This window comes from Lagenorhynchus albirostris, chromosome 11, assembly GCF_949774975.1.
Source record: "Lagenorhynchus albirostris chromosome 11, mLagAlb1.1, whole genome shotgun sequence".
NCBI classification, from domain to species: domain Eukaryota; kingdom Metazoa; phylum Chordata; class Mammalia; order Artiodactyla; family Delphinidae; genus Lagenorhynchus; species Lagenorhynchus albirostris.
This window is the reverse complement of record NC_083105.1, coordinates 101,820,563-101,848,337: the sequence shown is the minus strand read 5'-3', so window position 1 is coordinate 101,848,337 and position 27,775 is coordinate 101,820,563. Positions and strand designations below refer to the sequence as shown.

Below are 27,775 nucleotides of genomic sequence, written 5' to 3'. Positions count from 1 at the left end.
GACAGTAACTGTCTCAGCACCATTTGGAAGCCAACATTCCTTTCTTTACCAAATGCACTGGGGGTGGGGGGACGGGGGGTGCTCCCGGGAGGAGTGAGCAGTCAGCTCAGCTGGAGGTGACTCGCCCGGGGCTTTGCAGCTCACATCGGGGTCAGCGCGGCTGGAAGGGCTCCCGGGCAACAGCTGGAAAACGCAGAGACTGATTTTGTTGGAGTTTTCCGCAATCAGCTCGGAGTCGCGATGACAACTTTTTAATCTTGCTTTGCTCGGTTGCTGTAAGATGTCCCGAGCGCAGGTCGCCACGCAGCGTCTCTCTCGACGCGAGCGCCTGGGAGTCCTGCAGACCCGGGGGCGGGGGTGGGGGGGAGTGCGGGGAGGTGGGCGTGTGGAGCCGGGACGGAGACGGGGATGTGTGCTGGGCGGTGACGGGCGTGTGCCGGGCGGGAGCGGGCGCGGCCTGGGCCGGAGGACTCCTCGGCCTGCCATCCAGGCCGCGCTCTGACGACCGGCCTTAGCAGGATGCAGGAGAACGGTCCTCTCCCGCAGCAGCCTACGGGCACTGAGCGGCGCCGAGCCGTCCTGCCGCCCCTCGTCGGGCTCGGGCTGCCTGGCTGGGAGAGCTGAGGGCGGCGCCACGAGGCCAGGCGAGCTCGCCGGCCGCCAGGGGACAGCAGAGATCTCGGCGGCGCAGGGCCCGCGGAAGCCAAGCGGAGTGAGCGGCGGCACGGAGGTCAGGTTCACGCTGTTAGCTTGCTTTTGCGGCTCTCGACAGACGGCTCTGCTCCCGCTCCGACTTGACTTGCGGCTCCTCTTCCTGTGCCCGGCAGTGGCCCAGCACGTTTTCGGTCTGACCGTCTTCCGCGGACCCTTAGGCGCGTACACGTAGTTATGGCCCGGGGCAGATTGGCCCGGACCGTTTCCCCAGCGTCCTCTGCGCGGTCGTGCCGGAGCGCCCTTCTCCGCGTTCAGCCCACCCCAGCCGGGCGCGCTCTCCCTCCCGGACCTTCTTCCCAGCGTCCTCTGCGCGGCCGTGCCCGAGCGGCCGTGCCCGAGCGCCGTTGCTCGCGTTCAGTCGGGACGGAGCTTCGTGCGCGCTGCGTGGCCGAGGCGCGTGAGTGGGGTCTCCGCCGGGTGGGGAGCTCGTCTTGCGAGTCCCGGCTCAGTGGTCCCAGGCCCAGCAGGGTGTGCTGAACCGCGAGGGCGCTGCGGCCCGCGGGCGCCGGAACGGGCGGAGCCGGGAGTGGGCCGCGGGGTAATTGGTGCCCGCGGGCGGGGACGGAGGGTGTACGCGGCTGGGCCGCCGGGCGGGAGAGGCGGCGGGGAAGGAGTTAACCGTTTAGGAGGGATTTGACAGGTGAGCGCGTCTTCAGCCTTTCTAGACCTTTCTTTAAAAATTGAGAGAGAATTCACATACGACTAAATTCATCCTTCTAAAGAGACCAGTTGAGTGGTTTTTTGTATAGTTAGGGGATTGGGCCGCCATCACCGCTGTCCAATTGCAGAGCGTTTCATCGCCCCGGAAGGAAATCCCGAGCTCGTAGTAGACGCTTCTCCTGTCCCGCTGCCCAGCCCCACCAGGCCACTTTCTATCTCTGAGTTTGTGGGGCCAGGATAGTTCACCTCACTGCAGTCAGACGGCGTTTGTCCTCTCGTGGGCGGCTCCTTGCGCGCGGCACAGGTCCTCGGGGTTCGTCCGCGCTGTAGCAGTGGTCGGCACTCGCCCCTTTTTACGGCCGAATGATAATAGTTCAGCGTAGGGAGAGACCATGTTGTGTTTCTCCGTCAGTCGATGGGCATTTGGGTTTTGCACCTTTTGGCTTCCGAGACCTTTTGAGCTCTGTTCCTCTACGGAACTCACAGTCGGAGGCACAGTCAACTTAAAACCCTTCTGCCAACATTGAACTCTGGGATCGGAGCTGGTAGTGTTCCAGTGGCGTCGGGTCCGCTGTCTTGCAGGAAAGTTTGACAGGGTTTCTGTCCTCGGCTCAGCACTTGCTCGGCCATCGGCTGTGGTGGTCACAGGCAGAGAAGCGTCGGTGTGCGGGTGTCATCAGCGATGCCGCCAAGACCTGTTGGCGCGTGATAGGAACTGGGTGGACTCGGAGATGAGCGCATGAAGAAGGTGGCTGAGAGCTGTGGGAGACGTCTGACCTCCGAGCACGCCCAGTTCATCTCCGTTATTTGCGGATGCACGGCCCGGCTAAAACTCCTCGGGAGCCTCCAAGTAGATAGCAGGGCCAACGCGCCCGTCCCCAGCTCAGGTCCAGCAAGGCGTGCCCCTGCCTTCGTGTCTCCGCTCACACTGTAAACCTGCGTCCTTGTTGTGGCATGTTTAGTGCCACAGTTTTATGCTTTTCGTTAGTGATTCCATTTTCTTCCTTTAACGCATTTTAAAAAAATTGAATGAGGGATTCTTTAAATTCTATAGTTCTTTACAACTTTCAGAAGTACCACTGCCCCGCCCTTGCCCCTCCCTTCTTCCCTCTCCCCACTGATAACCACTGGTTTGTTCTCTATATTTGTAAGTCTGCTTCTTTTTTGTTTTGTTCACTAGTTTGTTGTGTTTTTTAGATTCCACATATAAGTGATATCATGCAGTATCTGTCTTTGTCTCTCTGACTTATTTCACTTAGCACAGTGCCCTCCAAGTCCATCCGTGTTGCTGTGATTTCACGGTTTAGAATGTTCTCCAAGCTTAGTGCTGAAGTGCTGTCTGGTGTTCGAAGTGCAGGGTGGCTGTGATGTGCCTTACAGAGACACGCACGGCAAGCTTCTCTTAGATGAGCTTTGTTCGGGCCTGAGTTATGTGCTGTTGGCCGTGATTTCAGTAGTTATGCATCAACAATACATACTAAATAGGGTGCCTTTAATAGACAGAAACAGGCAGAGCAAGCTTTTGTATTGACTGGTCGATGAAAACGTAGTGACTGGAGGCTCGCAGGAACCTAGGCCTGTATCTCTGCTAGGAGCAGTGGCTCGGTGTTGGATTATTGAGTGTTCGTGGTAACTGTAGAACATGAGTATCATGAATAGTGAGAATGGACTATGTAACCAATTTAGTTATTCAAGGGCAGAAAGCCTAGTGGGGATATTGATTCAACTTCTGTGACTTTTAACATTTTTCCACTCAAGGTATTCATTTTTAATAACGTTCTGGCAGTTTTGAAGCGGAGAGGAGCTAAAATAAAGCTAAAATGCTGTTTATTCTGCAAGCTGGGTAGGGACTCTGCTCAGTCCTGGAGATTCGGTAGTTAGTATACGGCCCGCTGTTCTCCAGCGGCAGAGTGTGGGTTATGGTGTGCTGTGATAAATGTGTAAATGCTATGGGAACATAGGGTTAATTCTGTTGAGAGTGTACTGAGGTGTGTAAGGCTTCAAGGAAGAGATGACATTTTGAGATGTTTCCTTCTTTTTACTTAAATAATTCTTTTTCTACTCTGTTGCTAAATTTTGAAAGAAGTCTTACGAACATGAGAGTAGCATGTACATAAATGAAAATAAAGAATTTTGATACCCAGTCCTGTTCTTCTTGATCTGCACAGTCAGCACTTCACCGCGCACTGAGCTGGGTCACTTCTGCCTGTGATGCAAATCCAGAGTCCACCCCTTCTCTCCGTGGCTGTTCTCTTGGTTGAGCCTCTGTCATTTCCTCTCTGGACTGTTGTAAAGTAGACTCCGGCTGCTCTCTCCATCAGTTATTCGCTGCTGACACAGACCTTTAATTCTCAGCCTGAAATTTCCATTGCTCTCCCATGTTTACAAACTAAAGTTTTACGCTTTTAAAGGTGGCTTATTTAACCCTTCATGATAATGCCCTGCCCTGTCTTTAATAAAGATGAGGTCATACAAAAGAGGAAACTATCCTTATGTAGCGTGCCTTCTTTCCTCTTTACTCCTTCCTTCCTTTCTCTGTCCCTCCATATATAATTAGAAATGCTTTTAGGTGATAAGGAAATAGATGAGAATAAAAAACATTTTTGCCAATCTTAATATCTTGAATTCATCAGTTTCGTGATTACAGCCACTATCTTAGCTAAGGCTCTTACCCCTCACCCCCCCAAAGGTCTTTTTTTTTTTGGTCATATGTTTTTATTTCTTTGGGAAAAATACCTGTCAGAAGAATTCTTGGGGCATATGGCAAATGCATGTTTAATTTCTAAAGAAATTGTCAGATTTGTTTCAAAAATTATAAAACCATAAAGCTTCTAGAAGAAAATATGGAAGAATATCGTCATGATCTGGAGGTGTGCAAAGGTTTCTTAGACAAGACTCAGAAAGCAATAACCACTGGGGGAGAAAAAAAGATAAATTGGATTACATTAACATTGAAAACTTATTTAAGGTAACTCTAAGAAAATGAATAGACAAGCGCTGACACCTGTTTGACAAGGAACTGATATCCAAGGTATGTAAAGAACCATTAGGGTTCAAGGCCTGGGACTAATCCCCTGTGGCCTGCTGCTCTAAACTCTGGAATGCTGGCTTCATCTTCAAGTCATTCTTTTTTCATGAAGGGTACCATGTGTTTATAGCTGAGTAGTTTTATCAGCCTGTTTCCTGCCAACAGTGTATGAGCATTCTGGTTGCTTCACATCCTTGCCAACTTTTAGTGTTGTCAGTCTTTATTTTTAGCCATTCTAGTGGGTGTAGAGTGGTATGTCATTATGGTTGGTTTTAATTTTAGTCCTTGATTACTAATGATGTTGAGCACTTTTTCCTGTGTTTATTGACATTTTTATATCTTCCTTTGTGAAGTGCCTGCTCAAATCTTTTGCCCATTTAAAATTGAGTTAATTGTCTTTTTATTATTAAGTTGTAGGAATTCTTTATATGTCCTTTTTATATCCTGGATATCAGTCTTTGTGGTTGCCTATTCATTTTCTTAGAGCTGTTTTGTTTTTTTTTTTTTTGCGGTAAGCGGGCCTCTCGCTGTTGTGGCCTCTCCCATTGCGGAGCACAGGCTCAGCAGCCATGGCTCACGGGCCCAGCCGCTCCGCGGCATGTGGGATCTTCCCGGACCGGGGCACGAACCCATGTGCCCTGCATCGGCAGGCGGACTCTCAACCACTGCGCCACCAGGGAAGCCCCTTAGAGCTGTTTTTGATAAGCAAAGTTTTACATTTTGATGTAGTCATATTTGTCATTTTTTCTTTTATAATTATTGCTTTCTGAGTCCTAAGTAAGAAATCTTGGTTACCTCCAGGTTGTGAAGGTATACTTATGTATTTTCTTGTAAGAATTTTATAGTTTTTTTTTTTTTTTTTTTGCGGTACGCGGGCCTCTCACTGTTGTGGCCTCTCCCGTTGCCGAGCACAGGCTCCGGACGCGCAGACTCAACGGCCATGGCTCACGGGCCCAGCCGCTCCGTGGCATGTGGGATCTTCCCGGACCGGTGCGCGAACCCGTGTCCCCTGCATCGGCAGGCAGAACTCTCAACCACTGCGCCACCAGGGAAGCCCCAAGAATTTTATAGTTTTAGCTTTTATGTTTAGGCCTATGATCCATCTCTAGTTTTTGTGAATGGTGTGAAAATTATTTTGTGAAGAATATTAAATGTTCTTCCCATACAGATATACAGTTGTTCCAGTATCATTTGTTGAAAATGCCATTGTACTGCATTGGTACCTTTGTTGAAATTCAGATGACTGTATACATGGCAGTTGATTTCTGGACTCTTCTGTTCCATTGGTCACTCCTTATGTCAGTACCACCCTGTTTTAATTATAGTAGATCTTTTTTTAAAAAACAAATAAATACATTTATTCATTTATTTATTTATTTTTGTCTGCGTTGGGTCTTCGTTGCTGTGTGCGGGCTTTCTCCACTTGTGGTGAGTGGGGGCTACTCTTTGTTGCGGTGCACAGGGTTCTCATTGTGGTGGCTTTTCTTGTTGCGGAGCGTGGGCTCTAGGTTCGGGGGCTTCAGTAGTTGTGGCTCGGGGGCTCTAGAGCACAGCCTCAGTAGTTATGGTGCATGGGCTTAGTTGCTCCGAGGCATGTAGGATCTTCCCGGACCAGGGCTCGAACCCGTGTCCCCTGCATTGGCAGGTGGATTCTTAACCACTGCGCCACCAGGGAAGCCCTATAGTAAGTCTTGAAGTTGTGCAGTGTAGGTCAACAACTTTGTTGTTTTTCAAGTTTGATTTCGTTAGTTTAGATCCTTTGCATTTTCCACATAAATGTTAGAATCATCATCTTACAAGTTACTAAAAAAAGTCTCGTGGGATTATGATTGCAATGGCATTGAATCTTTAGATCAATTTGGGAAGAATTTATATATTAACAGTATAGAGTCTTCAAATGTATGAACGTGGTGCATTTCCTGTTTAATTTAGGTCTTTAATTTCTTCTGGTACTATTTTATAGTTTGAAGAGGTCTTATGCATTGTTCATTAAAATTACTCCTAAGTATGTTTTTTTTTTTTTTTTTTTTTTTGCGGTACGCGGGCCTTTCACTGCTGTGGCCTCTCCCATTGCGGAGCACAGGCTCCGGACGCGCAGGCTCAGCGGCCATGGCTCACGGGCCCAGCCGTTCCGCGGCATGTGGGATCTTCCCGGACCGGGGCACGAACCCGTGTCCCCTGCATTGGCAGGCAGACTCTCAACCACCGCGCCACCAGGGAAGCCCCTAAGTATGCTTTTATAACTCACAGTGTTACTCTGTAGACAGTGTGCCATTTTTTTCTGACTGCTTTTAAGGTTTTCTCTTTATTTTTGGTTTTTAGCATTTTGCCTACGGTGTATCTAAGTGTGATTTCCTTTGTGTTTATCCTGCTTTGAGATTTGCAGATCTTCCTAAATCTATAAACTTATGCCTTTCACCCAATTTGGGAAAATTAGAGCCATTATTTTTAAAAAAATTTTTATCCCTGTTCTCTTTAACCTTTTCGTTTGGGACTTTGATTATATGTGTTAGCCATTTTGATGTTTTCCCCCAGGACCCTGAGGCTCCTTTGTTATTTTCAATCTTTTTTTTTCTCTTCTTCTTCAGATTATTTAATTTCTTTTGAAGTATCTTTTTTTTTAACATCTTTATTGGGGTATAATTGCTTTACAATGGTGTGTTAGTTTCTGCTTTATAGCAAAGTGAATCAGTTACACATATACATATGTTCCCATATCTCTTCCCTCTTGCGTCTCCCTCCCTCCCACCCTCCCTATCCCACCCCTCCAGGCGGTCACAAAGCACCGAATATCCGGCTGCTTCCCACTAGCTATCTACCTTATGTTTGTTAGTGTATATATGTCCATGCCTCTCTCTCGCCCTGTCACAGCTCACCCTTCCCCATCCCCATATCCTCAAGTGTGTTCTCCAGTAGGTCTGTGTCTTTATTCCTGTCTTACCCCTAGGTTCTTCATGACATTTTTTTTTCTTAAATTCCATATATACGTGTTAGCATACGGTATTTGTCTTTTTCTTTCTGACTTACTTCATTCTGTATGACAGACTCTAGGTCTATCCACCTCATTACAAATAGCTCAATTTCGTTTCTTTTTATGGCTGAGTAATATTCCATTGTATATATGTGCCACATCTTCTTTATCCATTCATCCGATGATGGGCACTTAGGTTGTTTCCATCTCCGGGCTATTGTAAATAGAGCTGCAATGAACATTTTGGTACATGACTCTTTCTGAATTTTGGTTTTCTCAGGGTATATGCCCAGTAGTGGGATTGCTGGGTCATATGGTAGTTCTATTTGTAGTTTTTTAAGGAACCTCCATACTGTTCTCCATAGTGGCTGAACCAATTCACATTCCAACCAGCAGTGCAAGAGTGTTCCCTTTTCTCCACACCCTCTCCAGCATTTATTGTTTCTAGATTTTTTGATGATGGCCATTCTGACTGGTGTGAGATGATATCTCATTGTAGTTTTAATTTGCATTTCTCTAATAATTAATGATGTTGAACATTCTTTCATGTGTTTGCTGGCAGTCTGTATATCTTCTTTGGAGAAATGTCTATTTAGGTCTTCTGCCCATTTTTGGATTGGGTTTTTGTTTTTTTGTTATTGAGCTGCATGAGCTGCTTGTAAATTTTGGAGATTAATCCTTTGTCAGTTGCTTCATTTGCAAATATTTTCTCCCATTCTGAGGGTTGTCTTTTGGTCTTGTTTATGGTTTCCTTTGCTGTGCAAAAGCTTTGAAGTTTCATTAGGTCCCATTTGTTTATTTTTGTTTTTATTTCCATTTCTCTAGGAGGTGGGTCAAAAAGGAGCTTGCTGTGATTTATGTCATACAGTGTTCTGCCTATGTTTTCCTCTAAGAGTTTGATAGTTTCTGGCCTTACATTTAGGTCTTTAATACATTTTGAGCTTATTTTTGTGTATGGTGTTAGGGTCTTTTGAAGTATCTGAAGTTCACTATTGAACTATCTTAAGTTCTTTTTTATATCTAATTTTGCATTTTGTGAACAGGATTGACAGTTTGGGGTGATTTACAAGATTCCTACTTCAAGTATTTCCTATTCTTTTAGCAATTTTATTATTTATTTATTTTTTGGCTGCGTTGGGTTTTCGTTGCTGGGCCCTGGCTTTCTCTCTAGTGGTGGCAAGCAGGGGCTACTCTTCGTTGCGGTGCGTGGACTTTTCTTTGCGGTGGCTTCTCTTTTTGTGGAGCACGGACTCTAGGCGCTTGGGCTTCAGTAGTTACAGCTCGCGGGCTCTAGAGCGCAGACTCAGTAGTTGTGGTGCACGGGCTTAGTTGCTCCGCGGCATGTGTGATCTTCCCGGACCAGAGATCGAACCCATGTCCCCTGCATTGGCAGGCGGATTCTTAACCACTGAGCCACCAGGGAAGTCCCCTTATTCTTTTGTAAGTGTAGTGAGTATGTTTCTTTATTAGAAGGCATTTGGGGGGAGATGGTTATATATCCTTTGACTTTTAAATGTTCTCTTGTCTTATAGGATCCTAAATTTCCCCCTTTTTGCCCTTCACAGGACAGTCTCAAAGGGCATCCGTCATTCCTTTTTCCTTCTTCTCAGAAGCCCCGCCTTGCCAGTTCTGCCTCACCGAGTTGTACATACACTTGTCTCTTTCTCCATAGGCTGCACTCATCTCCCAGAATGTTTCGTCGGTATCTTCACAGTTAGTGTGGGTCTTCATTTTCCGGGAGTGATTTTAGTTCTATCTTGGGCTCTCCATCCTCCTCTTCTCCCTTCTATGCATTTCTCTTCCCATCTGGGTCCCACCTTGCTCTCCTCAAAAAGTCGAGATGAGAGTTCAAGAACTATCTCCACCAGAAATTGATATATATATTTCTTTACTTCTAGGCAGTTTGAAACTTCCACTTTCAGTCTTCTCATTATGTTAGGAGGTGCAGGATGTTTGTGGTTTTATCTGTTCCTTCTGTTGGCGCGTATAGTTTCTGGCAGATGTATTGGGATATGTAGATTTATGGAGCTGCCGTAACTTTGGCTATCAGGAAGTCTTTCCTAACATTTTTTTTTTCTTTCCTAACATTTTATTTTGAAAAATTTGAAGCCTCTAGGAAAGTTATACAATGAATGCCTGCATATCCTTCACCTAGATTCATAGGTTTGTTACTTTATCTCTTTCTCTCCCTGTCTTTACACATGCACACATTTTATTAGTTGAATGATTTGAGAGTAAGTTGCAGAAAACATGACAGTTTATTCTAATACTTTATTATGTATCTCCTAGTAACAAGTTCATTCTCCTATATGACCATGATAGAGTTATCACACTCAGTATCTGTAACAGTGATACAGAACCATTGTCCAAAATGCAGTTCATCGTCAGATTTCCCCCATTGCCTTAGTCATATCCTTTACAGATTTTATTTTTTGTGATCTAAAATCCTGTAAAGGGTCACACAGTGTGTTGTCCTGTCTCTTTAGTCTCCTTGAATCTAGAAGAGTTCACTGTCCTTTTTGTTTTGCTTTGTTTTGTTTTTTGAGGCACTGATATTTTTGAAGAGTTCAGGCCTGGTAGATTTCAACTTGTCTGATGATTTCCTTATGATTAGAGTCATGATTAGATTGGTAGAGATGTTGGTGATATTATTATGTTTGACTGCTTGGTTAAGGTGGCTGCCAGATTTCTCCATTGTGACGGTGTCTTTTGCCCCCTCCATTTTTTCTCCAAGTGCAAGTAGATTATTTGGGGACTGACCTCAGGACATACTGGGAGAACAGAGAGGCAGTGAGAAGGGACAGAAAAGGCAGTCAACAAAGGGTGCAACCCAAGCTGATTCCACCAGGAGCCTGGAGCCAGCGCAGAACTCACGGCTTAGCTTATCCCACAGAAGGGGTGAGAAATCTAGGGTCTTTAAACTTTAGCCAGCTCCTGTCAGTCACTGAGGGCTGCTCCCAGGGGCATCCGTTCTCTGGTACTTGCGGCTTACCCTGAACAGGTGCAGAATGGGCCCCATGCCAAGCAAGCCCCCAGGTAGAGATGCAGGTGTTGGCGTGTGGAAGTTAGGCTGGGCGTGTGCTGTTGCGGTGAGAGCTGATGAGATAGTTAGCACAGCACCCCTAGTGTCTGCTAGGCCTGGGAACCCTGGGACCTAGAGCTTGAGGCAAAAGCTTATGTGGTATTATTTTTTTCGGAAGTGCAATTCCAGGAAGCAAAAGTGAAGGAAAAGGGGATTGAGGAGAGATGGAGACGAAGTCAGTTCAAGCGTGCATTTCCAGGCTGGCCACCCCTTGGTAACAAGGACAGCTGATTGCTTGGTTTCCTTAAGCTGTCTCCCTGGAGGAGGTATAAGGTGCCACACCCCAGGACAGCCACCTAAATGAGGAGAGGAGAGGATCTACTCCTCAGCGCCTTTGTCTCCCTGGTGAAAGGTCTGCCCCGTGGTACGTCAGCTCCACCAGATGTGCAGATGGTGCACGTGTGGGCATCAGGTGGGTCCCACGGGTTCTCACACCTCAAATGCGGGAGCGAGGCCAAGGGTGGGAGGTAAGAGGCATCCCTGGGAGCAGGAAGTAGGGGCCGTGTGCTGCTGGTCGGGACCCTCGCGTATGTGGTCCTCCTGATGGCAGCCAGGGTGGAGACAGTGGTCTGAGGCCTCAGAGACAGGCAGGGCCAAGACTTGAGGTCCTGCGTAAGATATGCCTGATACATTGGGAATCTACTTTGGTTTAACAGGTACGCGTGTACATACACATAAAACACACATACACAAGCACAGTCATATGTGAAGAAGATAACAGCTATCTGTTGCTGGTGGGAATCCAGCCACATTTTACTTCTTCCCATATTTTTGATATGTTTAAAGCTTTCTACAATAAAGACATTTTAATTTTATAACAGGAAAATGGTTTGTGGACAGTTTTAGAAAGGGAGGCGGAACAGTAAGCGTTTTTTCCAAAGTTAAAACTGGCAAAAAGAATAATTCCAGGGCTTCCCTGGTGGCGCAGTGGTTAAGAATCCACCTGCCAATGCAGGGGACATGGGTTCAAGCCCTGGTCCAGGAAGATCCCACATGCCATGGAGCGACTAAGCCCATGCGCCACAACTACTGAGCCTGCGCTCTAGAGCCTGCGAGTCACAACTACTGAAACCTGCGTGCCTAGAGCCCGTGCTCCACAACAAGAGAAGCCACCGCAATGAGAAGCCCGCGCACCGCAACGAAGAGTAGCCCCCGCTCGCTGCAGCTAGAGAAAAGCTCTCGTGCAGCAACAAAGACCCAACGTGGCCAAAAATAAATAAATAAATATTTTTAAAAAAATAATTTCATGTTTTAGTCTATAGACAGAGACTAGTTGTCCTTTTTTCAATATATTGAATCTTATAAGATTGTTTAGAAAAGTAGAAACAAATTGCTTTTTAAATGTGAGAAGTGTAACTGCTGCCTTATAAAATTAGTTTCTAGAATTAAAAAATATACTTTGTCTATATATCCTGCATTATGTATTTGTTTCATTCACTGTTGTATCCGTTTATTTAATATTCAGACACTTCCCTTCCTGACCACCTACTATGAGCAAGGTACTATGCTAGGCCCTGGGGGTGCCACAGAGAGTCAGGAAGAACCCCCCACCTTCTAGGGGTTCTTACTGGAGTGGGGAGAAATGGATGTGGTAGAGACAGTACTCACCAAATATTTAAATGCCTTCTTACATTTCCCAGCCTCTGGGGCCGTGTGACTAGTTCTGTCTAGGGAACTGTGCCCAGAGTGATGCATGTCACAGCTAAGGCAGCTATGAGCTGGTATGACTGCTCCAGCTCTGCCTACCCCTGCAATGATGACCTCAGGAGTCACACATGCCAGACGGCATGGCTATAGGATGGACAGGGCCGCCAGACTGTATTAAATCTTTCATGAGTGAGATAGAAATCTTTTCTGTGTTAAGCTATTCCCCTCCTTTTTAAAAATTGTGGTAAAATGTACATAATGTAAAATTTATCATTTTAACCATTTTTAAGCATGCAGTTCAGTGGCATTAGTACATTTGCAGTGTATACTCTTGTTTTTAACAGATAACCAGATAGGCTCTCATTTGACTTTGTGAACATCCTGTTCACCTACAACTTTTTAGTATCCCACTCCGTGACCTGTGGGCCAAATCTGCCACCTCTTTTTGTAATAAAGTTTTTGTTTGTTTCTTAGTTTTTATTTTTTTAATTTATTTTTGGCCATGCCATGTGGCATGCAGGATCTTAGTTCCCTGACCAGGGATTGAACCCATGTCCCCTGTAGTGGAAGCACCGAGTCTTAACCACTGGACCATCAGGGAAGTCCCTAAATTTTTATTTTATATTGGAGTATAGTTGATGAACAATGTTGTGTTAGTTGCAGGTGTACAGCAGAGTGATTCAGTTATACATGTATTTATTCTTTTTCAATTTCTTTTCCCATTTAGGTTATTACTGAATATTGGGCAGTGTTCCCTGTGCTATACTTTAGGTCGTTGTTGGTTATCCATTTTAAATATAGCCGTGTGTATATGTCAGTCCCAAACTCCCAATCTATCCCTCCCCGCCAGCCTTCCTCCCTGGTAACCATAAGTTTGTTTTCTAAGTCTGTGAGTCTCTTTCTGTTTTGTAAATAAGTTCATTTGTGTAATAAAGTTTTATTGGGACACAACCACGCCCATTCATTTATGTATTGTCTATGGCTACTTTCACGCTAAAATGCCAAAGTGAAGTAGTGACAGAGACCATATAACCTGCAACACCTAACATATTTACTCTCTGGCCCTTTATGGAAAAAGTTTGCTGACCCCTGCTTTATGGAACAGGTATTTAAGTTTTTATTTTTATTAAAATAATACATGCACATATTTGAAAAGGAAATAGCACTAAAAGTTTTATTTTTAAAAAGGCGAGCCCTGCTGCACTGTTCTTCACACCAGCACCACTCCTAAGAGATGTTTCTTTCTTTTACTTGTCTTTTCTGGCATTTATAGTTCTAAGTAATATCCTCATTCCACTATTTCTTGATTTAACAATTTTAGACACTAACTATTGACTAACCTAGTATAGGCCACTATCCTACTTTTTAGTGCAAGATTATAAATAAATTTACCATTTCTTAACTGAAAGGTAATGTTTTATGATCATTTAGTTTTCTGCATTTTCATCATAATGTATGTAAGAAAATTAACAAGAACTTAGCAGTAACTAACATTTATTTAGTATTTCACATGTGCCAGGCACTCTTCTGATGTAGTTTTTTTTTTTAAGTTGAAGTATAGTTGATTTACAATGTTGTGTTAATTACTGCTGTACAGCAGGGTGATTCAGTTTTATATATATACACACACACACACATTCTTTTTTTAATATTATTTTCCATTATGGTTTATCATAGGATATTGAATGTAGTTCTCTGCTGTACAGTAGGCCCTTGTTGTTGATCTGTTCTATATATAAAAGCCTACATCTGCTCACCCCAACCTCCCACTCCATCCCTCCCCCAAGCTTCTCCCCCTTGGCAACCACCAGTCTGTTCTCTATGTCTGTGTTTCTGTTTCTGTTTTGTAGATAGGTTCATTTGTGTCATATTTTAGATTCTACAGATAAGTGATACCATATGATATTTATTTTTCTCTTTCTGACTTAATTTCATTTAGTATGATAATCTCTAGTTGCATTAATGCAGTTTTTATGCAGTTTCTCATTTAATCTTTACAGAACCCCTAGGAAATGTAGATACTATTGTTATCTCCATTTTCTAGATGATGAAACATCATTTAGAGAGATTATGTGATTTTTCTCTTGGTCAAGACCTCGTGGGTGATGGAGCCAGAAATCACCACTTGGAATGTCAGCTCTTAAACACCATCTTGGAACACTGCGTGGGGAATCATACTGGTTGACGTTCATAGATTTGTGGTCCTACTGTGAGTGAACAATCTGAAGATTTATAGCATGCAGATGTGCTGAGGCCCAACTTTGTTGGATCTGCAGCGGGTGGGGCACTCAGGTAGCGGGTCAGCCATCTGCAGCTGCTTTTTCTGAGGGTAATTCTCTTTTCTAATAGACTGCACACTTGCGTGGTCTCAGTCTAATGCAGTGGCTCTCAAACTGGAGCTTGTGTCAGAATCACGGGGTGGGCTTGGTCCAGCACTCATACATGGGCCTCACCTCTGGTTTTGGATTCAGTGGGTCTGAGGTGGGGCCTGAGAATATGCATTTGTAACAAGGTCCCAGGCGATAAACTGCAGGGACTACTAGTGGTTTAATGCTGTGCCCTTTCTGAACACAGGGTCTTCTGTGCCATCTGGCTCTTCCATTGCGTCATGTCTGTTACACTCCCCCCTGCTGGCGTGTTGGCTCCGCGACAGCAGTTCAGCTACCGTGGCCTATGTTTCCTCTTCAGCCCCACAGAGGTCAGGGTCATGATGCCCATATAGCAGGTGGTCATAATCTCCCCTAGCACGCTTTTGTAATTCTGACTTTTTCAATTACGAACATTGTAATTATAACATACAATACATTCTTATTGTAAAAATCACCTTTAATAGCACCACCACGCTAGCAAAATTTTAGCAGAAAGGTAGAAGCAGACCCTAAAGGATTTTAAGTGGTTTGTTAGGTGATAGCTAAGCACTGAGGAAGTTGGCCCTTGACTGGGTCAGTGTTTAAAGTATGCAAGGAAAGTTACTTCATCTGATTTTTAGTAGAGGCTCTTGCCTTTTACCACTAGCGTTCTTTGAGATCATTTTTTTAATCTTCTTTTTATTCAGAGGTCAACCTGAATCAACATGTCTGGGACTGAAGAAGCAATTCTTAGCGGCCGTGACAGCCATCCTGCTGGTGGCAACTCTGTATTATGCTTTGGTCAGGTTCGTGTGTTTTTTTCATACCTGGAAGGAATGAGGTTAAGTGAAAAAGTTATGGGGAAGCCATTGGTAGAGCACCATCATATACATGTAAACTGTTTTTTTTTTTTTTCATTTAAGTGCATCATTTGGGAGTCTTTGACAAGCTCTGAGGGCATTTTCGAAATTTAGCAGCACTGGGGGTTACATTTAGATTTAAATTTTATTTATTTTTTGGATAGATTACATTTTCATATGCTGTAACATTCAAAATGAAACAGACTGTATGTAAAAAGTCTCACTGTTTCCTATCACTCTTGTCCACATGTCACCCAGATCTCTTTTTTGGAGGCATCCAAAGTTTCTGGTGTTGTACTCTTTGTGGAGATATTCTGTGCATATAAGGGAGATTCTTGCTTTGTCCCCCCAGATTCTATCTTTGTCTTACCAGAAATCTATTTGTGTGTATTTATTCAGGGCAAGGGGAAAAGTATTGAGGGGATGAAAATCTAAACAAGTAGGAGTGTATTTCTCTATGTGTAGGATGGGAAATTGTTGAACTAGAGAAGAGGACAAATGGAAGCAGGGCTTCCTGTCATGTTTTCTCCTCTCCTGCTCCCTTGCCTACATACATGTCATATAGACTCCAAGGAGGGAAGTTTCAGTTTCCCAGTTCTGGCTCGAGAAAGTTTTGTAGGGATGGTAACATATTAGTAACATCTAAGGCAGTGGTTTTCAAAATGTGGTCCAGTGACCCCTGGGGGTCCACAAGACCTTTCAGAGTCTGTGAAATCAAAATTATTTTCATAATAATACTAAAATACTCTGTGCCTTCTTCACTCTCGTTCTTTCATGAGTGAGGGTGTTTTCCAGAGACCATATAGCATGTGCTGATGTCATTGCTCTGATGGTTGCTGGAATGCGTGCCTGCAGAGCTTCTCGTTCTAGCCCCTGGTATTGATAGATACAACCCCCGTAAACAGAAGCTCAGGATCCTCCGTACTTTTGAGGAGTGTTAAGGGGTCTGGAGACCAAAAAGTTGGGGACTTGCTGATAAGGAATGGTGGAAATGTCAGTTTCATTTTCCCTTTGTGGATTACAGTACCAATACACAGCAGAAGAGTACCAGGCCATCCAGAATGCCCTGAGGCAGAGGCTGGGCCCAGAATACATAAGTAGCCGCGTGGCTGGAGGCGGCCAGAAGGTGAGAGAGTTTACGTGCTTGAAAAGTGGGTGCCCACAACGCCGACTATTCCCATGAACTTGCCAACTCCCTCTCTTTTCCTCATGGATTCAGAAGGTCTCTCATTCACTGTTAGTGGACGTTTGTGTCTTTGGGCGGGGATGGGTTCCAGCCTTCACTGTCATCTGCAGTGGCCCAAGCATGGCCTGGCCCAAGACACTAGTTCTAACTGGCTCCTCTGGAAGATCTTTGAATTAAGTTCACTGAGAAATTCTCTGGAATGTTTAAGGGTGGTTTTGCCAAAAGAGCTGGTAAGGAATAAATTTTTTTTTTTTTTTTTTTTTTTGCGGTACGTGGGCCTCTCACTGCTGTGGCCTCTCCCGTTGCGGAGCACAGGCTCCAGACGCGCAGGCTCAGCGGCCATGGCTCACGGGCCCAGCCGCTCCGCGGCACGTGGGATCTTCCCGGACCGGGGCACGAACCCGTGTCCCCTGCATCGGCAGGCGGACTCTCAACCACTGCGCCACCAGGGAAGCCCAGATTAAGTAAATTTTGATCCACATTTAAGTATGGCAAGGAATTTTAACAAGCTTTTTTTTCTTCTTTAAATTTTTTTTCCAGGTGTGTTACATCGAGGGTCACAGGGTAATTAATCTGGCCAATGAGATGTTTGGCTACAATGGCTGGGCACACTCTATCACACAGCAGAACGTGGGTGAGTATGCTTCCTGGCAGTGCCTGCTTCTTCGTCTCCCTTCCTCGGCATTGGCTGACTTCTGGCAGGAGTGTTTTGTAGGCAAGGACCTAGGGAAGGCGTGCTCAGCCGCCAGCAGGAGGAATACAGGTGAGGCACAGCGATCAGTATCCTCTTCAGCTGGTTCTCTTTCCCACTCCTAGATTTTGTTGACCTTAACAATGGCAAGTTCTACGTGGGCGTCTGTGCGTTTGTGAGAGTCCAGCTGAAGGTGAGGGTGATGGAGGGGACATGCTGCCTGCAGGCACAGGGCAGGTGGGAGAGTGAGCAGGTACGGAGGCCTCGGGGCCCAGAGAGGGGGTGGGGTTGTTCAGACATCCTCCCTCATGTGCCCCTAAGAGAATTTTGAGGAACTCTGTTCTCTTGTACGTTTTTAAGTTGACTCAGTTTTCACCATATATATAAACAGTTGTAAGGGTGTATTTTTTGGCATATTGTAAAATTTTACATTCTAAAATAAATCTGTTACGTCTTTTTAACACGTACCAATGTATTCTAAATACCATAGAGGATTAAATGCTGTCATCCATTTAAAAAAAATACATGCGCAAGCTATTTTTCTTTTTCTTTCTTTCTTTCTTTTTAAATATTTATTTATTTATTTGGTTGCACTGGGTCTTAGTTGTGGTGTGCAGGGTCTTTAGCTGTGGCATGCAGGATCTAGTTCCCCAACCAGGGACTGAACTTGGGCCCCCTGCATTGGGAGCATGGAGCCTTAACCACTGGACCACCAGGGAAGTCCCTGTTTTTCTTTTTTTTGAGCAAGTTATTCTTCGGTCATCAGATATCTTACGTTGTTTCTTCTTGAACACGTATTTCCATTCCATTTCCCCTCTGGCTTTTATCCTGCTATATGATTGAAAATCTTTTATTAATGATAACCTTATTATACTTGTGTGTGTAAAAATTTTAGGGGATAAATTTCCAGTGATCTTAAGGCTCTAACTATTGAGAAATTTCTTCTGGATTGAGTTACTATTGATATTACAGGTGCTGTTAATACACAATTTAGTCAGTTGTGTTTATGTTGAAGAGACAACATAACTACATCAAAATATTTATATTTAATAAAATTTTATGGAAAATGCATTTCTTGATAAGATGGATGAGCTGTTTTTTTCTATTCAGTTAGTTTGTATATCCACAGTTAATATTACTTATTCCTAGACTAAACATTTAGCATTAATTCTGTTCTGACTTATTTTTATAAATACTACCAAAAACCTTATTCACATAAACAAACTGAGAATGAACGAGTTTCGTTACAGTGTCATTCATTTCTTTGACTACTTGTGAGTTATATATCAGAAATCACAATGCTATCATCAAACATTATAGTCAGCTCTCTGTCAGCTAACAGCTTGATCAGGCCCACCTTTACTTTTGGTAGAAGCCGAGAGACAGGTACCACCTGACTTGTGAGAGGATTTGCTATCCAGTCATTAGAATCTGTTAAATATAATATTTCAAATTTTTGGTTTGGTGCCCCAGAGGTTTTCATAGTGTGGGTGATGTGTCTTAGTAAGATGTGGGGCGGGTCAGGTGTGTGCCTAGTTATGTGAAGAGGAAGGAGAATTGTCTTGCACTTGGAGCACAGGCACATCTCTAGGCAGATCCGGTCCAGGAAGTAGCCCTGGAAATGGACTCTGGCAACTCCGCCTGTGTTCCAGGCCCTGGGCTCTGTCCAACCAGTCTGAACACTGATGCTTGAGGAAGAGGAGAGTTCTGCAGCCAGGGACGGGGCTGCAGCTCCTCACGTTGGACCCTGAACTCCTTTTCTGTCCACAGGATGGTTCGTATCATGAGGACGTGGGCTATGGTGTTAGCGAGGGCCTCAAGTCCAAAGCCTTGTCTTTGGAGAAGGCGAGGAAGGAGGCAGTGACCGATGGGCTGAAGCGAGCACTGAGGTAGGCAGATCCTGTTCTTCTCAGCTCTGGGTTATAACACCCACGTGGTTCAGAAGTCGAAATAACATAAGTCTTCCTCCCACCCTTGACCCTGTGCAGCCTGTTTTCCTGCTCTCTTCTGTCTTTCCCCAGTGCTTCTTTATGCTGAGGGCCCACTTTTTGGGGAATAAGTAGTAGAATCCTGTGTTCTCTGTTCTGTACTTGACCTTGCCTTCCCCACCCCTCTCATCAGCAGTGTGTCTTGGAGACCTGTCCACACAGCACATACATTGTTTCCTCATTCTCTTTAATACACCTACACAGTTCTTCATTATGTATATGTAACATAGTTAACTTAGTTTCATACAGCACGGTTTTTAACCTTTTTTGGGGTCATAGATGCCTTTGAGAATTGAATTACCAGAAAAATACATGTAAAACATGCACTAAAAATTTGCAATACCATGACCTGTGGGGGGGGAATCCAGATGTCCCAAGGAAAGAACGTTGGTCATGGAGGTCTGTGCCCCTAAAGTGCGCATGCTCACCATTACTGGGGAGTTGGAGCAGTCCTTGGGAAACATCCTCTGCTGTGGAATTCGTGTTCTGCGTTGGGAGGTAGAGCTGGTGCGATTTTGTGAGCGCTTGCTCAGGCTTTCTGTGCCCACTGCCCCTCCTGCGGGCGGGTTTGTGGCTGCTGTGCTCACTGCTGTATCCTCAGCGCCTAATGCAGATGCGTAATGAACATTTCTGAATGCTTATCAGAGTCCATGTCCTCTGCTGTGTTGAGAAGCAGCTTGTACAAAGGCTGTAGCTCTGTTCTCTGATATTCACATATAACGTTCTCAACCCCGTTCCCCTCTTTTCTTACCCGTAGAAGTTTCGGGAATGCACTTGGGAATTGTATTCTGGACAAAGACTACCTGAGGTCGCTAAACAAGCTCCCACACCAGGTATGTTACAAGTGGGGGGTGGAATGCGTCGCAGTAAAGGTGCAACTGATGATGCTTTTGTGTCATGAGTGAGTATTTGGTGATGGAGAGAGAAAAAGTGAAGACTTGGCTATTTAAAGGGTCTGGAATGTATTTCAGACGTCTTTGAACATAAGAGCCAGCAGGAACCAATTACCTTAATGTACCAATGAGGAAATTGAAGCCTGGAGCATTTGTGTTACTTGTCTCTTATGTAGAGAATTGCATACAAAAACTCTAGTCCTTTACAACACCACTTTATGTTATTGATGTTACAGATTACATCTTCATATTATTGTATGTCTATTAACATAGATTGTTATAAAAGTTTTAATGGTTTTTACATTTAATATCTGTATTCATTATACAATTTTAATGTTTTTCTTCATTTAAATTCCATGTACCAAAATTATGATGATACAGGTTACCGTTTTTGTCCGTGTATTTACCTTTACTGGCGAACTTTTTATTTTCATGTTGCTGCCCGGCATCCTTTTGTTTCAGTTTGAAGGATTCCCTTTAGCATTTGTTGCAGAGCAAGTCTAGTGGTAATGAACTCGCTCTGCTTTTGTTTATTTGAAGAAAATCTTAGTTTCTCCATTTTTGAAGGATACTTTTGCTGGATACACTATTCTTGGCTAAGTTTTTTCTTTCAGGACTTTGAATATATCATCCCACTCCATTTTGGCCTGTAAGAGTTCTGCTGAGAAATCTGATAATCTTAGGCAGGCACTCCAGTATGTGATGATTTGCTCTTCTCTTGCTGTCTTCAAGATTTCTCTGTCTGTCTTTGACTTTTTTTTTAACTGAGATATAACCGACATACAACATTACAGGCATACCTTGTTTTACAGTGCTTCATTTTATCGCACTTCACAGATAATTGCGTTTCTTACAAATTGAAGGTTTGTGGCAGCTGCATTGTCAGGTGATGGTTGGCATTTTTTAGCAATAAATTATTTTTTGATTAAGGTACGTACATTGCTTTTTTTTTGACATAATGCTGTTGCGCACTTAACATACTACAGTATAGTGTAAACACAACTGTTATACGCACTAAGAAACCAAAAAAATTGTGCGACTTGCTTTATTTCTATATTTGCTTTATTGTGGAGGTCTGGAACCAAACCCGCAATATCTTTGAGGTATGCCTGTATATTAGTTTCAGTTGTACAACATAATGATTCAGTATTTTTATATATTGCAAGATGATCACCACAATAAGTGTAGTTAACATCCATCACCACACGTAGATGCAGTTTTTTTTGATGAGAACTGTTAAGATCTATTCTTTTAGCAACATTCAAATATACAATACAGTGTTACTGACTATAGTCACCATGCTGTATATTACATCCCCAGAGCTTATTTATTTTATAACAGGACGTTTGTACCTTTTGACTCCCTTCACCCATTTTGTCCACCCCCGACCCCTGGCAACCCCTGTTCTCTTTATCTATGAGCTCAGTTTTTGTCTGTTTGTTTAGATTCCACATATAAGTGAGATCATATGGTATTTATTTTTCTCTCTGAATTATTTCACTTAGCACACTGTCCTCAGGATCCATCCATGTTATTGCAAGTGGCAAAATTTTCTTCTTTATGCCTGAATAATGTTCCGTTGTAGATATATATACTACATTCTTTATCGGTGGGCATTTAGGTTGCTTCCATGTCTTGGCTGTTATAAATAATGCTGCAGTGAAAATGGGGGAGCATATCTTTCTGGGTTACTCTTTTTCTTTTTTTTGGATAAATACCCAGAAGTGAAATTGCTGCATCATATGGTAGTTCTATTTTCTAATTTATTATTATAATTATTATTATTTCTAGTTTCTAATTTATTCAGGAAACTGTTTTCCATAGTTTTTCCCATAGTGGCTATGCCAGTTTACAGTCCCACCAGCAGTGCACAAGGGTTCCCTTTTCTCCACATTCTCACCAGCACTTGTTGTCTCTTGTCTTTTTGATAATAGCCATTCTGACAGATGTGAGGTGCTATCTTATTGTGGTTTTGATTTTCATTTCCCTGATGGTGAGTGATGTTGAGTATCTTTTTATGTACCTGTTGGGCATCTGTAGGTCTTTGAAAGCATATCTATGCAGATCTTCTGCCCATTTTTTCATTGGATTGTTTTGTTTTGTTTGGTTTTGCTTTTGAGTTGTGTGAGTTCTTTATACGTTTTGAATGTTAATGCTTTAGCAGTTACATCATTTGTAAACTTTTTCTCCCATTTAGTAGGTTGCCTTTTCACTTTGTTAATTGTTTCCTTTGCTGTCAGAAGCTTTTTAGTTTGATATAGTCCCACTTGTTTATTTTTGCTTTTGTTGTTTTCGCTCTTTGGTGTCAAACACAAAAAAATTACCATCAAGACCAACGTCAAGGAGCTTATTGCCTATATTTTCTTCCAGGAGTTTTATGGTTTCAGGTCTTTAATCCAGTGTTAATTTTTGTGTATGGTGTGATCCAGTTTAATTCTTTTGCATGTGACTGTCCAGTTCTTTTGTTTTTGTTTTAATAAATTTATTTATTTTTGGCTGTGTTGGGTCTTCGTTGCTGCGCACGGGCTGTCTCTAGTTGCAGCGAGCGGGAGCTACTCTTTGTTGCGCTGCGTGGGCTTCTCATTGCAGTGGCTTCTCTTGTTGCAGAGCATGGGCTCTAGGCTCATGGGCTTCAGTAGTCATGGCATGCGGACTCAGTAGTTGTGGCTCACAGGCTCTAGAGTGCAGGCTCAGTAGTTGTGGCGCACGGGCTTAGTTGTTCTGCAGCATGTGGGATCTTCCCGGACCAGGGCTCAAAGCCGTGCCCCTGCATTGGCAGGTGGATTCTCAACCACTGCGCCACCAGGGAAGCCCTGTTTAACTTATTTACTTCTCAATGTCAGTACGAAATCTCACAGTATAATTTTCATTTTCATGTTATCTTTATCCAAAATGTAGTCATCTCAATCACTCATATTCCTTTATTCTATCAGCATCATATTATTGAGAGAGAAGTTCTCCCAAGTGAAAAATCTCTGGGTTTCTGTAGTGTGATGATGTGTGATCATTTCCATTAAAAAAATAGTAGACAGCATCAGATCTGGTTGCCAAGAAAAGATTCAAATTAGATTTTACAGAGCATTTGCCCTCAATAAAAACTGAAGTATGATTCCTTATCAAAACTTCATTAATACATAATGGCATAGGTGGAAAATGAAATTGTTTTATTCCTCACATAATTAAAATGACTTGAACTTATGGATCCCTTGTCCCAGCTTCTTAGGACCTAGAAGGAATGATGGATAGAGGATCGTGAAATGCCATTTTTCAGGTATCTAGATCTTTGAGGAAGGGGGAGAGCAGTTGGAAGAAGTTTTCTCCCCTTTTTTCCCTCATTAGCTGCCTCTTGAAGTGGATTTAACTAAAGCAAAGAGACAAGACTTTGAACCATGTGTGGAACAAGCCAGATACAGCAGCTGCCGACGGAACCCGACTCTGGGACCCCCCAGACCACAGGAGGTGACGTCTCCTTGCAGACCAAGCCACCACGTTGTGATGCAGGGGATGAGGACAGCGGCTCCGGGTGCGGGCTGTGTGCCCTCCCCGCCCCTGCTCCTTCCCAGGTGTCTCCCCCTGCCTCCCACTCCTGCCTTCACTTCAGAGCCAGCACACTGGCTGGCCCGTGTGCTCCCTTGGGAACTGTGTGTTGCTGCTCACCAGTTAACTGAGGAACTCACCTCCCTGTTGCTCTCCTGATGCAGAAGCCCGACCTCCGCTGCCACAGAGAGCGATGCCACGTACCAGCGGAAGCTCCGGCAAAGACAGCTGCAGCAGCGGTTCCGGGAGCAGATGGAGAAACAGCAGCAGGAACCCCCGTCTGGCCCACCTGCCGAGAAGCAGGGTCCTGGTGAGAGGACGGAGCATGGGCTCTGGGGGTGACTGCTCTCCCCACTCTGCAGCAGGTCGGGTCCACACACAGCACAGAGGTGGCCACGGGCTCAAACGGTCACGTCCTGCCTCGCCATTCCCCGTGACTGAAGGAAGACACTGGTCTTCTGGGCGAAGGAGACGGGCCCTGACATAACCTGGAACTATTTGTCTCAGGGGACAGAGCTTCTTTTCGCCTCAGTCACTTTGGCCACGTGTACATGAGAAAGCCTTTCTGAGCTTTTATTTTTTTTAATTATTTACTTATTTTTTTAACTTTTGGCTGTGTTGGGTCTTTGTTGCTGTGCACGGGGGCTTTCTCTAGTTGTGGTGAGTGGGGGCTACTCTTCGTTGCGGTGTGCGGGCTCATTGCAGTGGCTTCTCTTGTTGCAGAGCACGGGCTTCAGTCGTTGTGGCACGTGGGCTGTGGTTGTGGCATGTGGGCTCAGTAGTTATGGCTCACGGGCTCTAAAGCGCATGCTCAGTAGTTGTGGTGCACAGGCATTGTTGCTCTGTGGCACGTGGGATCTTCCTGGACCGGACTTGAACCCATGTCCCTTCCACTGGCAGGTGGATTCTTAACCACTGCGCCACCAGGGAAGCCCCTGAGCTGTCTCTGAACATAAAGCAAAGTTGGGTTTGAAGAGAATGGGTTTTTGGCAATTCTTTATCCCTGAACTTTTTATTTCAGAGTCCAGCTTCAGTGGGAGTAGTAGATACAGATTTTGTTGGAGTCTTTCTCAGAGACTAGAAACAAAGAAAGACCAAGTGGATTTTTGCCCAGCTTCTCCCTAAAAATTACAAAGAAGGTTCCGAGGACTTGCTTCATGTTTAGTTCTTTATAATTCCCCTCAGCAGTGCTGGCAGGCTGAGGTTAATGTAGGGGGAAAAAACCCAAAAAACTTACTGTGCTGGGGATGTTCTTAATAAGAATTATTATTCTAGGTCTTCAGCTTCCAAACCATTGCGGAAGCTCTGGGGGTCAGGGGTGGAGGAGGAGTCATCTCCAGGACCTCCCCCACCCCAAATCACACAGTCATCATCTTGGTTTTACATATTCATTTCTGCTTAAGATTTTGTTTGAACAAGGGTTATAGCTTCAAATAGTAAAAACTGGACAAAACGGCTTACAGTAACTCTTCCGTTTCTGCTAAAGGAGAAACAAACTTCTCAGCGTTTTTTCCGCAGTTTGATGAGAAGAAAGAATATAGTATCGTCAGTCCTATTTTATATAGATCTGTAGGTAGGACCAGGATGCAAGGTCCCGAGTTGTGCCTGCCTCGCCGACGAGTGTAACCCCAGGCGGCTTTGCACGCACTTCCAAGGCCGCCCGCAGCCCAGCTTGGTTACGTGGTTTTGTCCTTTCTCTGCAGCAGCGCTGCCACCGGTGCCACCTGCCGGAACTGCTGCTTCAGAGCCGCTCACCCAGACAGACGTGCTTCCAGGTCAGGAGGGCTAAAGGAATGGCTTCAGTCCTAATCAGTAAATACCTATCAAGTGTCTGTAAGTTACTGTGCTGCATACTTTCCGTCCTCACAAATACATTTCAGAAGAGGCATAAGGTATCTTCATTTTCCATTGGTTTTGTAGAAAGTGCTGATAGCACATATGCAGCTCCTCTACTGTCCGGACCTGCGAGAGGCTTTGGTGTACTTTCATGGGTCGGGGAAAGAGAAATTCCAAACGCCATCGTATAGAGCATTCATGATACAGCATTTCTCACGACCTGTTATTTTTCCAGCACCTCGTTTGTTGATGCTGCATTTGCTTGTGACCTCTGTCCTTGCAGACAGTCTTGAAATGTGGGACATGGCTCTAGATGCAGGGGACAGTGTGGTCAAGCCCTTGTCTAAACCAGAACCGCCACAGGCCCCTGCCACCTCCGTCCGGCAGAACGAGATGGAGACCTGGAACAGGACCCCACAGAGCCTTTGCCACCAGAATCCACAGGCAAAATCTGGACCCTGGCACCTTCAAACTTACAACCTTAACCAACACATAACAGGTAGCAAAGTGTTTTAGGAGCAGAAATGGAAGGGAGAACCTGGGTATATATAATTCCACGAATCTTAAAGAAAGAATGACATTCCATTTTAAGAAGTTGGAGGGGACTCATGCCAGACCAGTAGCAGTCTAAGAAAATGGAGTGTAACTGGATTAAGAGCCGCAAGTCTTCCTTGGAGTCCTGACCTGAGGTGCAGCTCTTTCTAGCTGATAGAAGTGGGACACTGAAGCATGGCTGCATTCCTCTTAAAAGCAGGCCTGTCATGATCTCTCCTGCAGCTTGGTCTAGTGTTAACAGAGCGACCTGTCCCCCTCATAACAATTTTCATTCTTGGCCTTTAGTTTAAAGTAGGACAGTAACTTAATACAATTCAAAGGTTTTTAGCTGTCAGTTTATTCCTTATTTTTACATCATGGCAGCTGTATGTGAACAATTTTCTCTTCCATAGGAGACTATGATTCATATAGGAAGAACCAGGACACGAAGAAAAGGAAATTGGATTCATCTTGACCAAGGCTCCGTTCACCTCACTGGATTCTGTCACAAAGGGACTTTCAAAAACTGCTTGTTGGTCATGAAATGACTCATCATTCCTAGGGAATAAGCTTTACCTCCGGGGATTTACCTTGCTTCATGCTCAACTTCGCCAGAGGATTTCACTATTGGAACCTGACGCAGATCAAGCTGGGCAGGTTGGGAAGCCCTGCGGAGATTAAACACACACACACCTTTTCTTTGGCTCTTCACTATTTATTCCTAAGCTTTCATGTTAATAAAGGCAGAAATTCTAGGAATCTCAGTGGCCACTTTCCCCACGCACCAACCTCGACAGCGGCCTGCGGTATGTCACTGTGTGACCTCTGACCCCTTTCGCTGCCACTCATCTACAACCATCTGTCACTTATAGGCGCATCATGAAACTACCTCCATTTTTTCCTAATAAGGAAATAATCTAAGACCAAAGAAAAGGCATTTTAAGAAAGCAAAATAAAATCCTACTTTGTAACAAAATAACAGGCATACCTCTTTTTATTGCACTTCGCAGATTTTTTTTTTTAAACAAACAAATTGAAGTTTTTTGGCAATCCTGTGTTGAGCGTTTTCCCAACAGCATTTTAAAGTATATATTGTTTTAGGGACTTACTTCCCTGGTGGTCCAGTGGCTAAGACTCCACACTCCCAAGGCAGGGGTCCCGGGTTCGATCCCTGGTCAGGGAACTAGATCCCGCATGCCACCACTAAGACCTGGTGCAGCCAAGTAAATAAATATTTTTTTAAAATATATTCTTAAAAAAAAGGTATATATTGTTTTAGATATAATGCTATTGCAGACGTAACAGGCTATAGTGTAAACAACGTTTATATGTACTGGAAAACCACAAAAATCTGCGTGACATAAGCAGCTGTTTAGCTATTTCGGATGTGCGATTATCACCCACCTTAACAAATTCTTTTAGTGTTTAGATGTTTCATAATCCTTTCCCCCAACTAATGAGTGTGCAGTTTTACTTTTTAAGGGCATTTTGGGTTGGGCCTTGTACCCAGTCTTGAGTTTGTTGGAGCACAGGCCCATCTGGGAAGCTGTGCCCCTAGGCCACCGCCGCGCCTCTGGAAGAGGAGCACGGGGCTTTCCCTGACCTCCCGCCACCTCACCTGAGCTGCACAGCTTTGGGCGTAGGTTCATCTTCTGATTTTCATATCCTTACCATGGTCTTCAGAAAATATATCTTGCCTGTCTGCAGCATCTTAGTTCAGGTCAGAACTGCTGTTAAGAAAAAAGGTCCTGGAGATAGGAATCCAGTTATAAATTGCACACAAGTCAAATCAGAGCTAAT

At 44.3% G+C, this 27,775-nt stretch overlaps 1 protein-coding gene across 17 annotated transcripts; it reads left to right on the top strand.

Moving 5' to 3' along the window:
- The first annotated feature begins 711 nt into the window (after window positions 1-711).
- Window positions 712-26,672, top strand: RAD52 (RAD52 homolog, DNA repair protein). Of its 17 annotated transcripts, none has more exons than XM_060164405.1 (14): window positions 1,032-1,115; window positions 10,574-10,867; window positions 14,196-14,311; window positions 15,158-15,256; window positions 16,335-16,436; window positions 17,037-17,130; window positions 17,313-17,440; window positions 18,958-19,076; window positions 19,933-20,008; window positions 23,408-23,631; window positions 23,770-23,915; window positions 25,309-25,380; window positions 25,677-25,940; window positions 26,389-26,672. In XM_060164405.1, exons 4-14 carry the CDS (start codon window positions 15,176-15,178, stop codon window positions 26,448-26,450), a joined length of 1,368 nt encoding a protein of 455 aa, XP_060020388.1. In that variant the 5' UTR covers window positions 1,032-1,115; window positions 10,574-10,867; window positions 14,196-14,311; window positions 15,158-15,175; the 3' UTR covers window positions 26,451-26,672. The 17 variants fall into 17 exon arrangements, with proteins under 17 accessions (XP_060020393.1, XP_060020391.1, XP_060020389.1 ...); XM_060164413.1 differs by having other exon boundaries at window positions 14,147-14,311; window positions 25,312-25,380; window positions 25,725-25,940; XM_060164411.1 differs by having other exon boundaries at window positions 14,147-14,311; window positions 25,312-25,380.
- The last annotated feature ends 1,103 nt before the right edge of the window (window positions 26,673-27,775 follow it).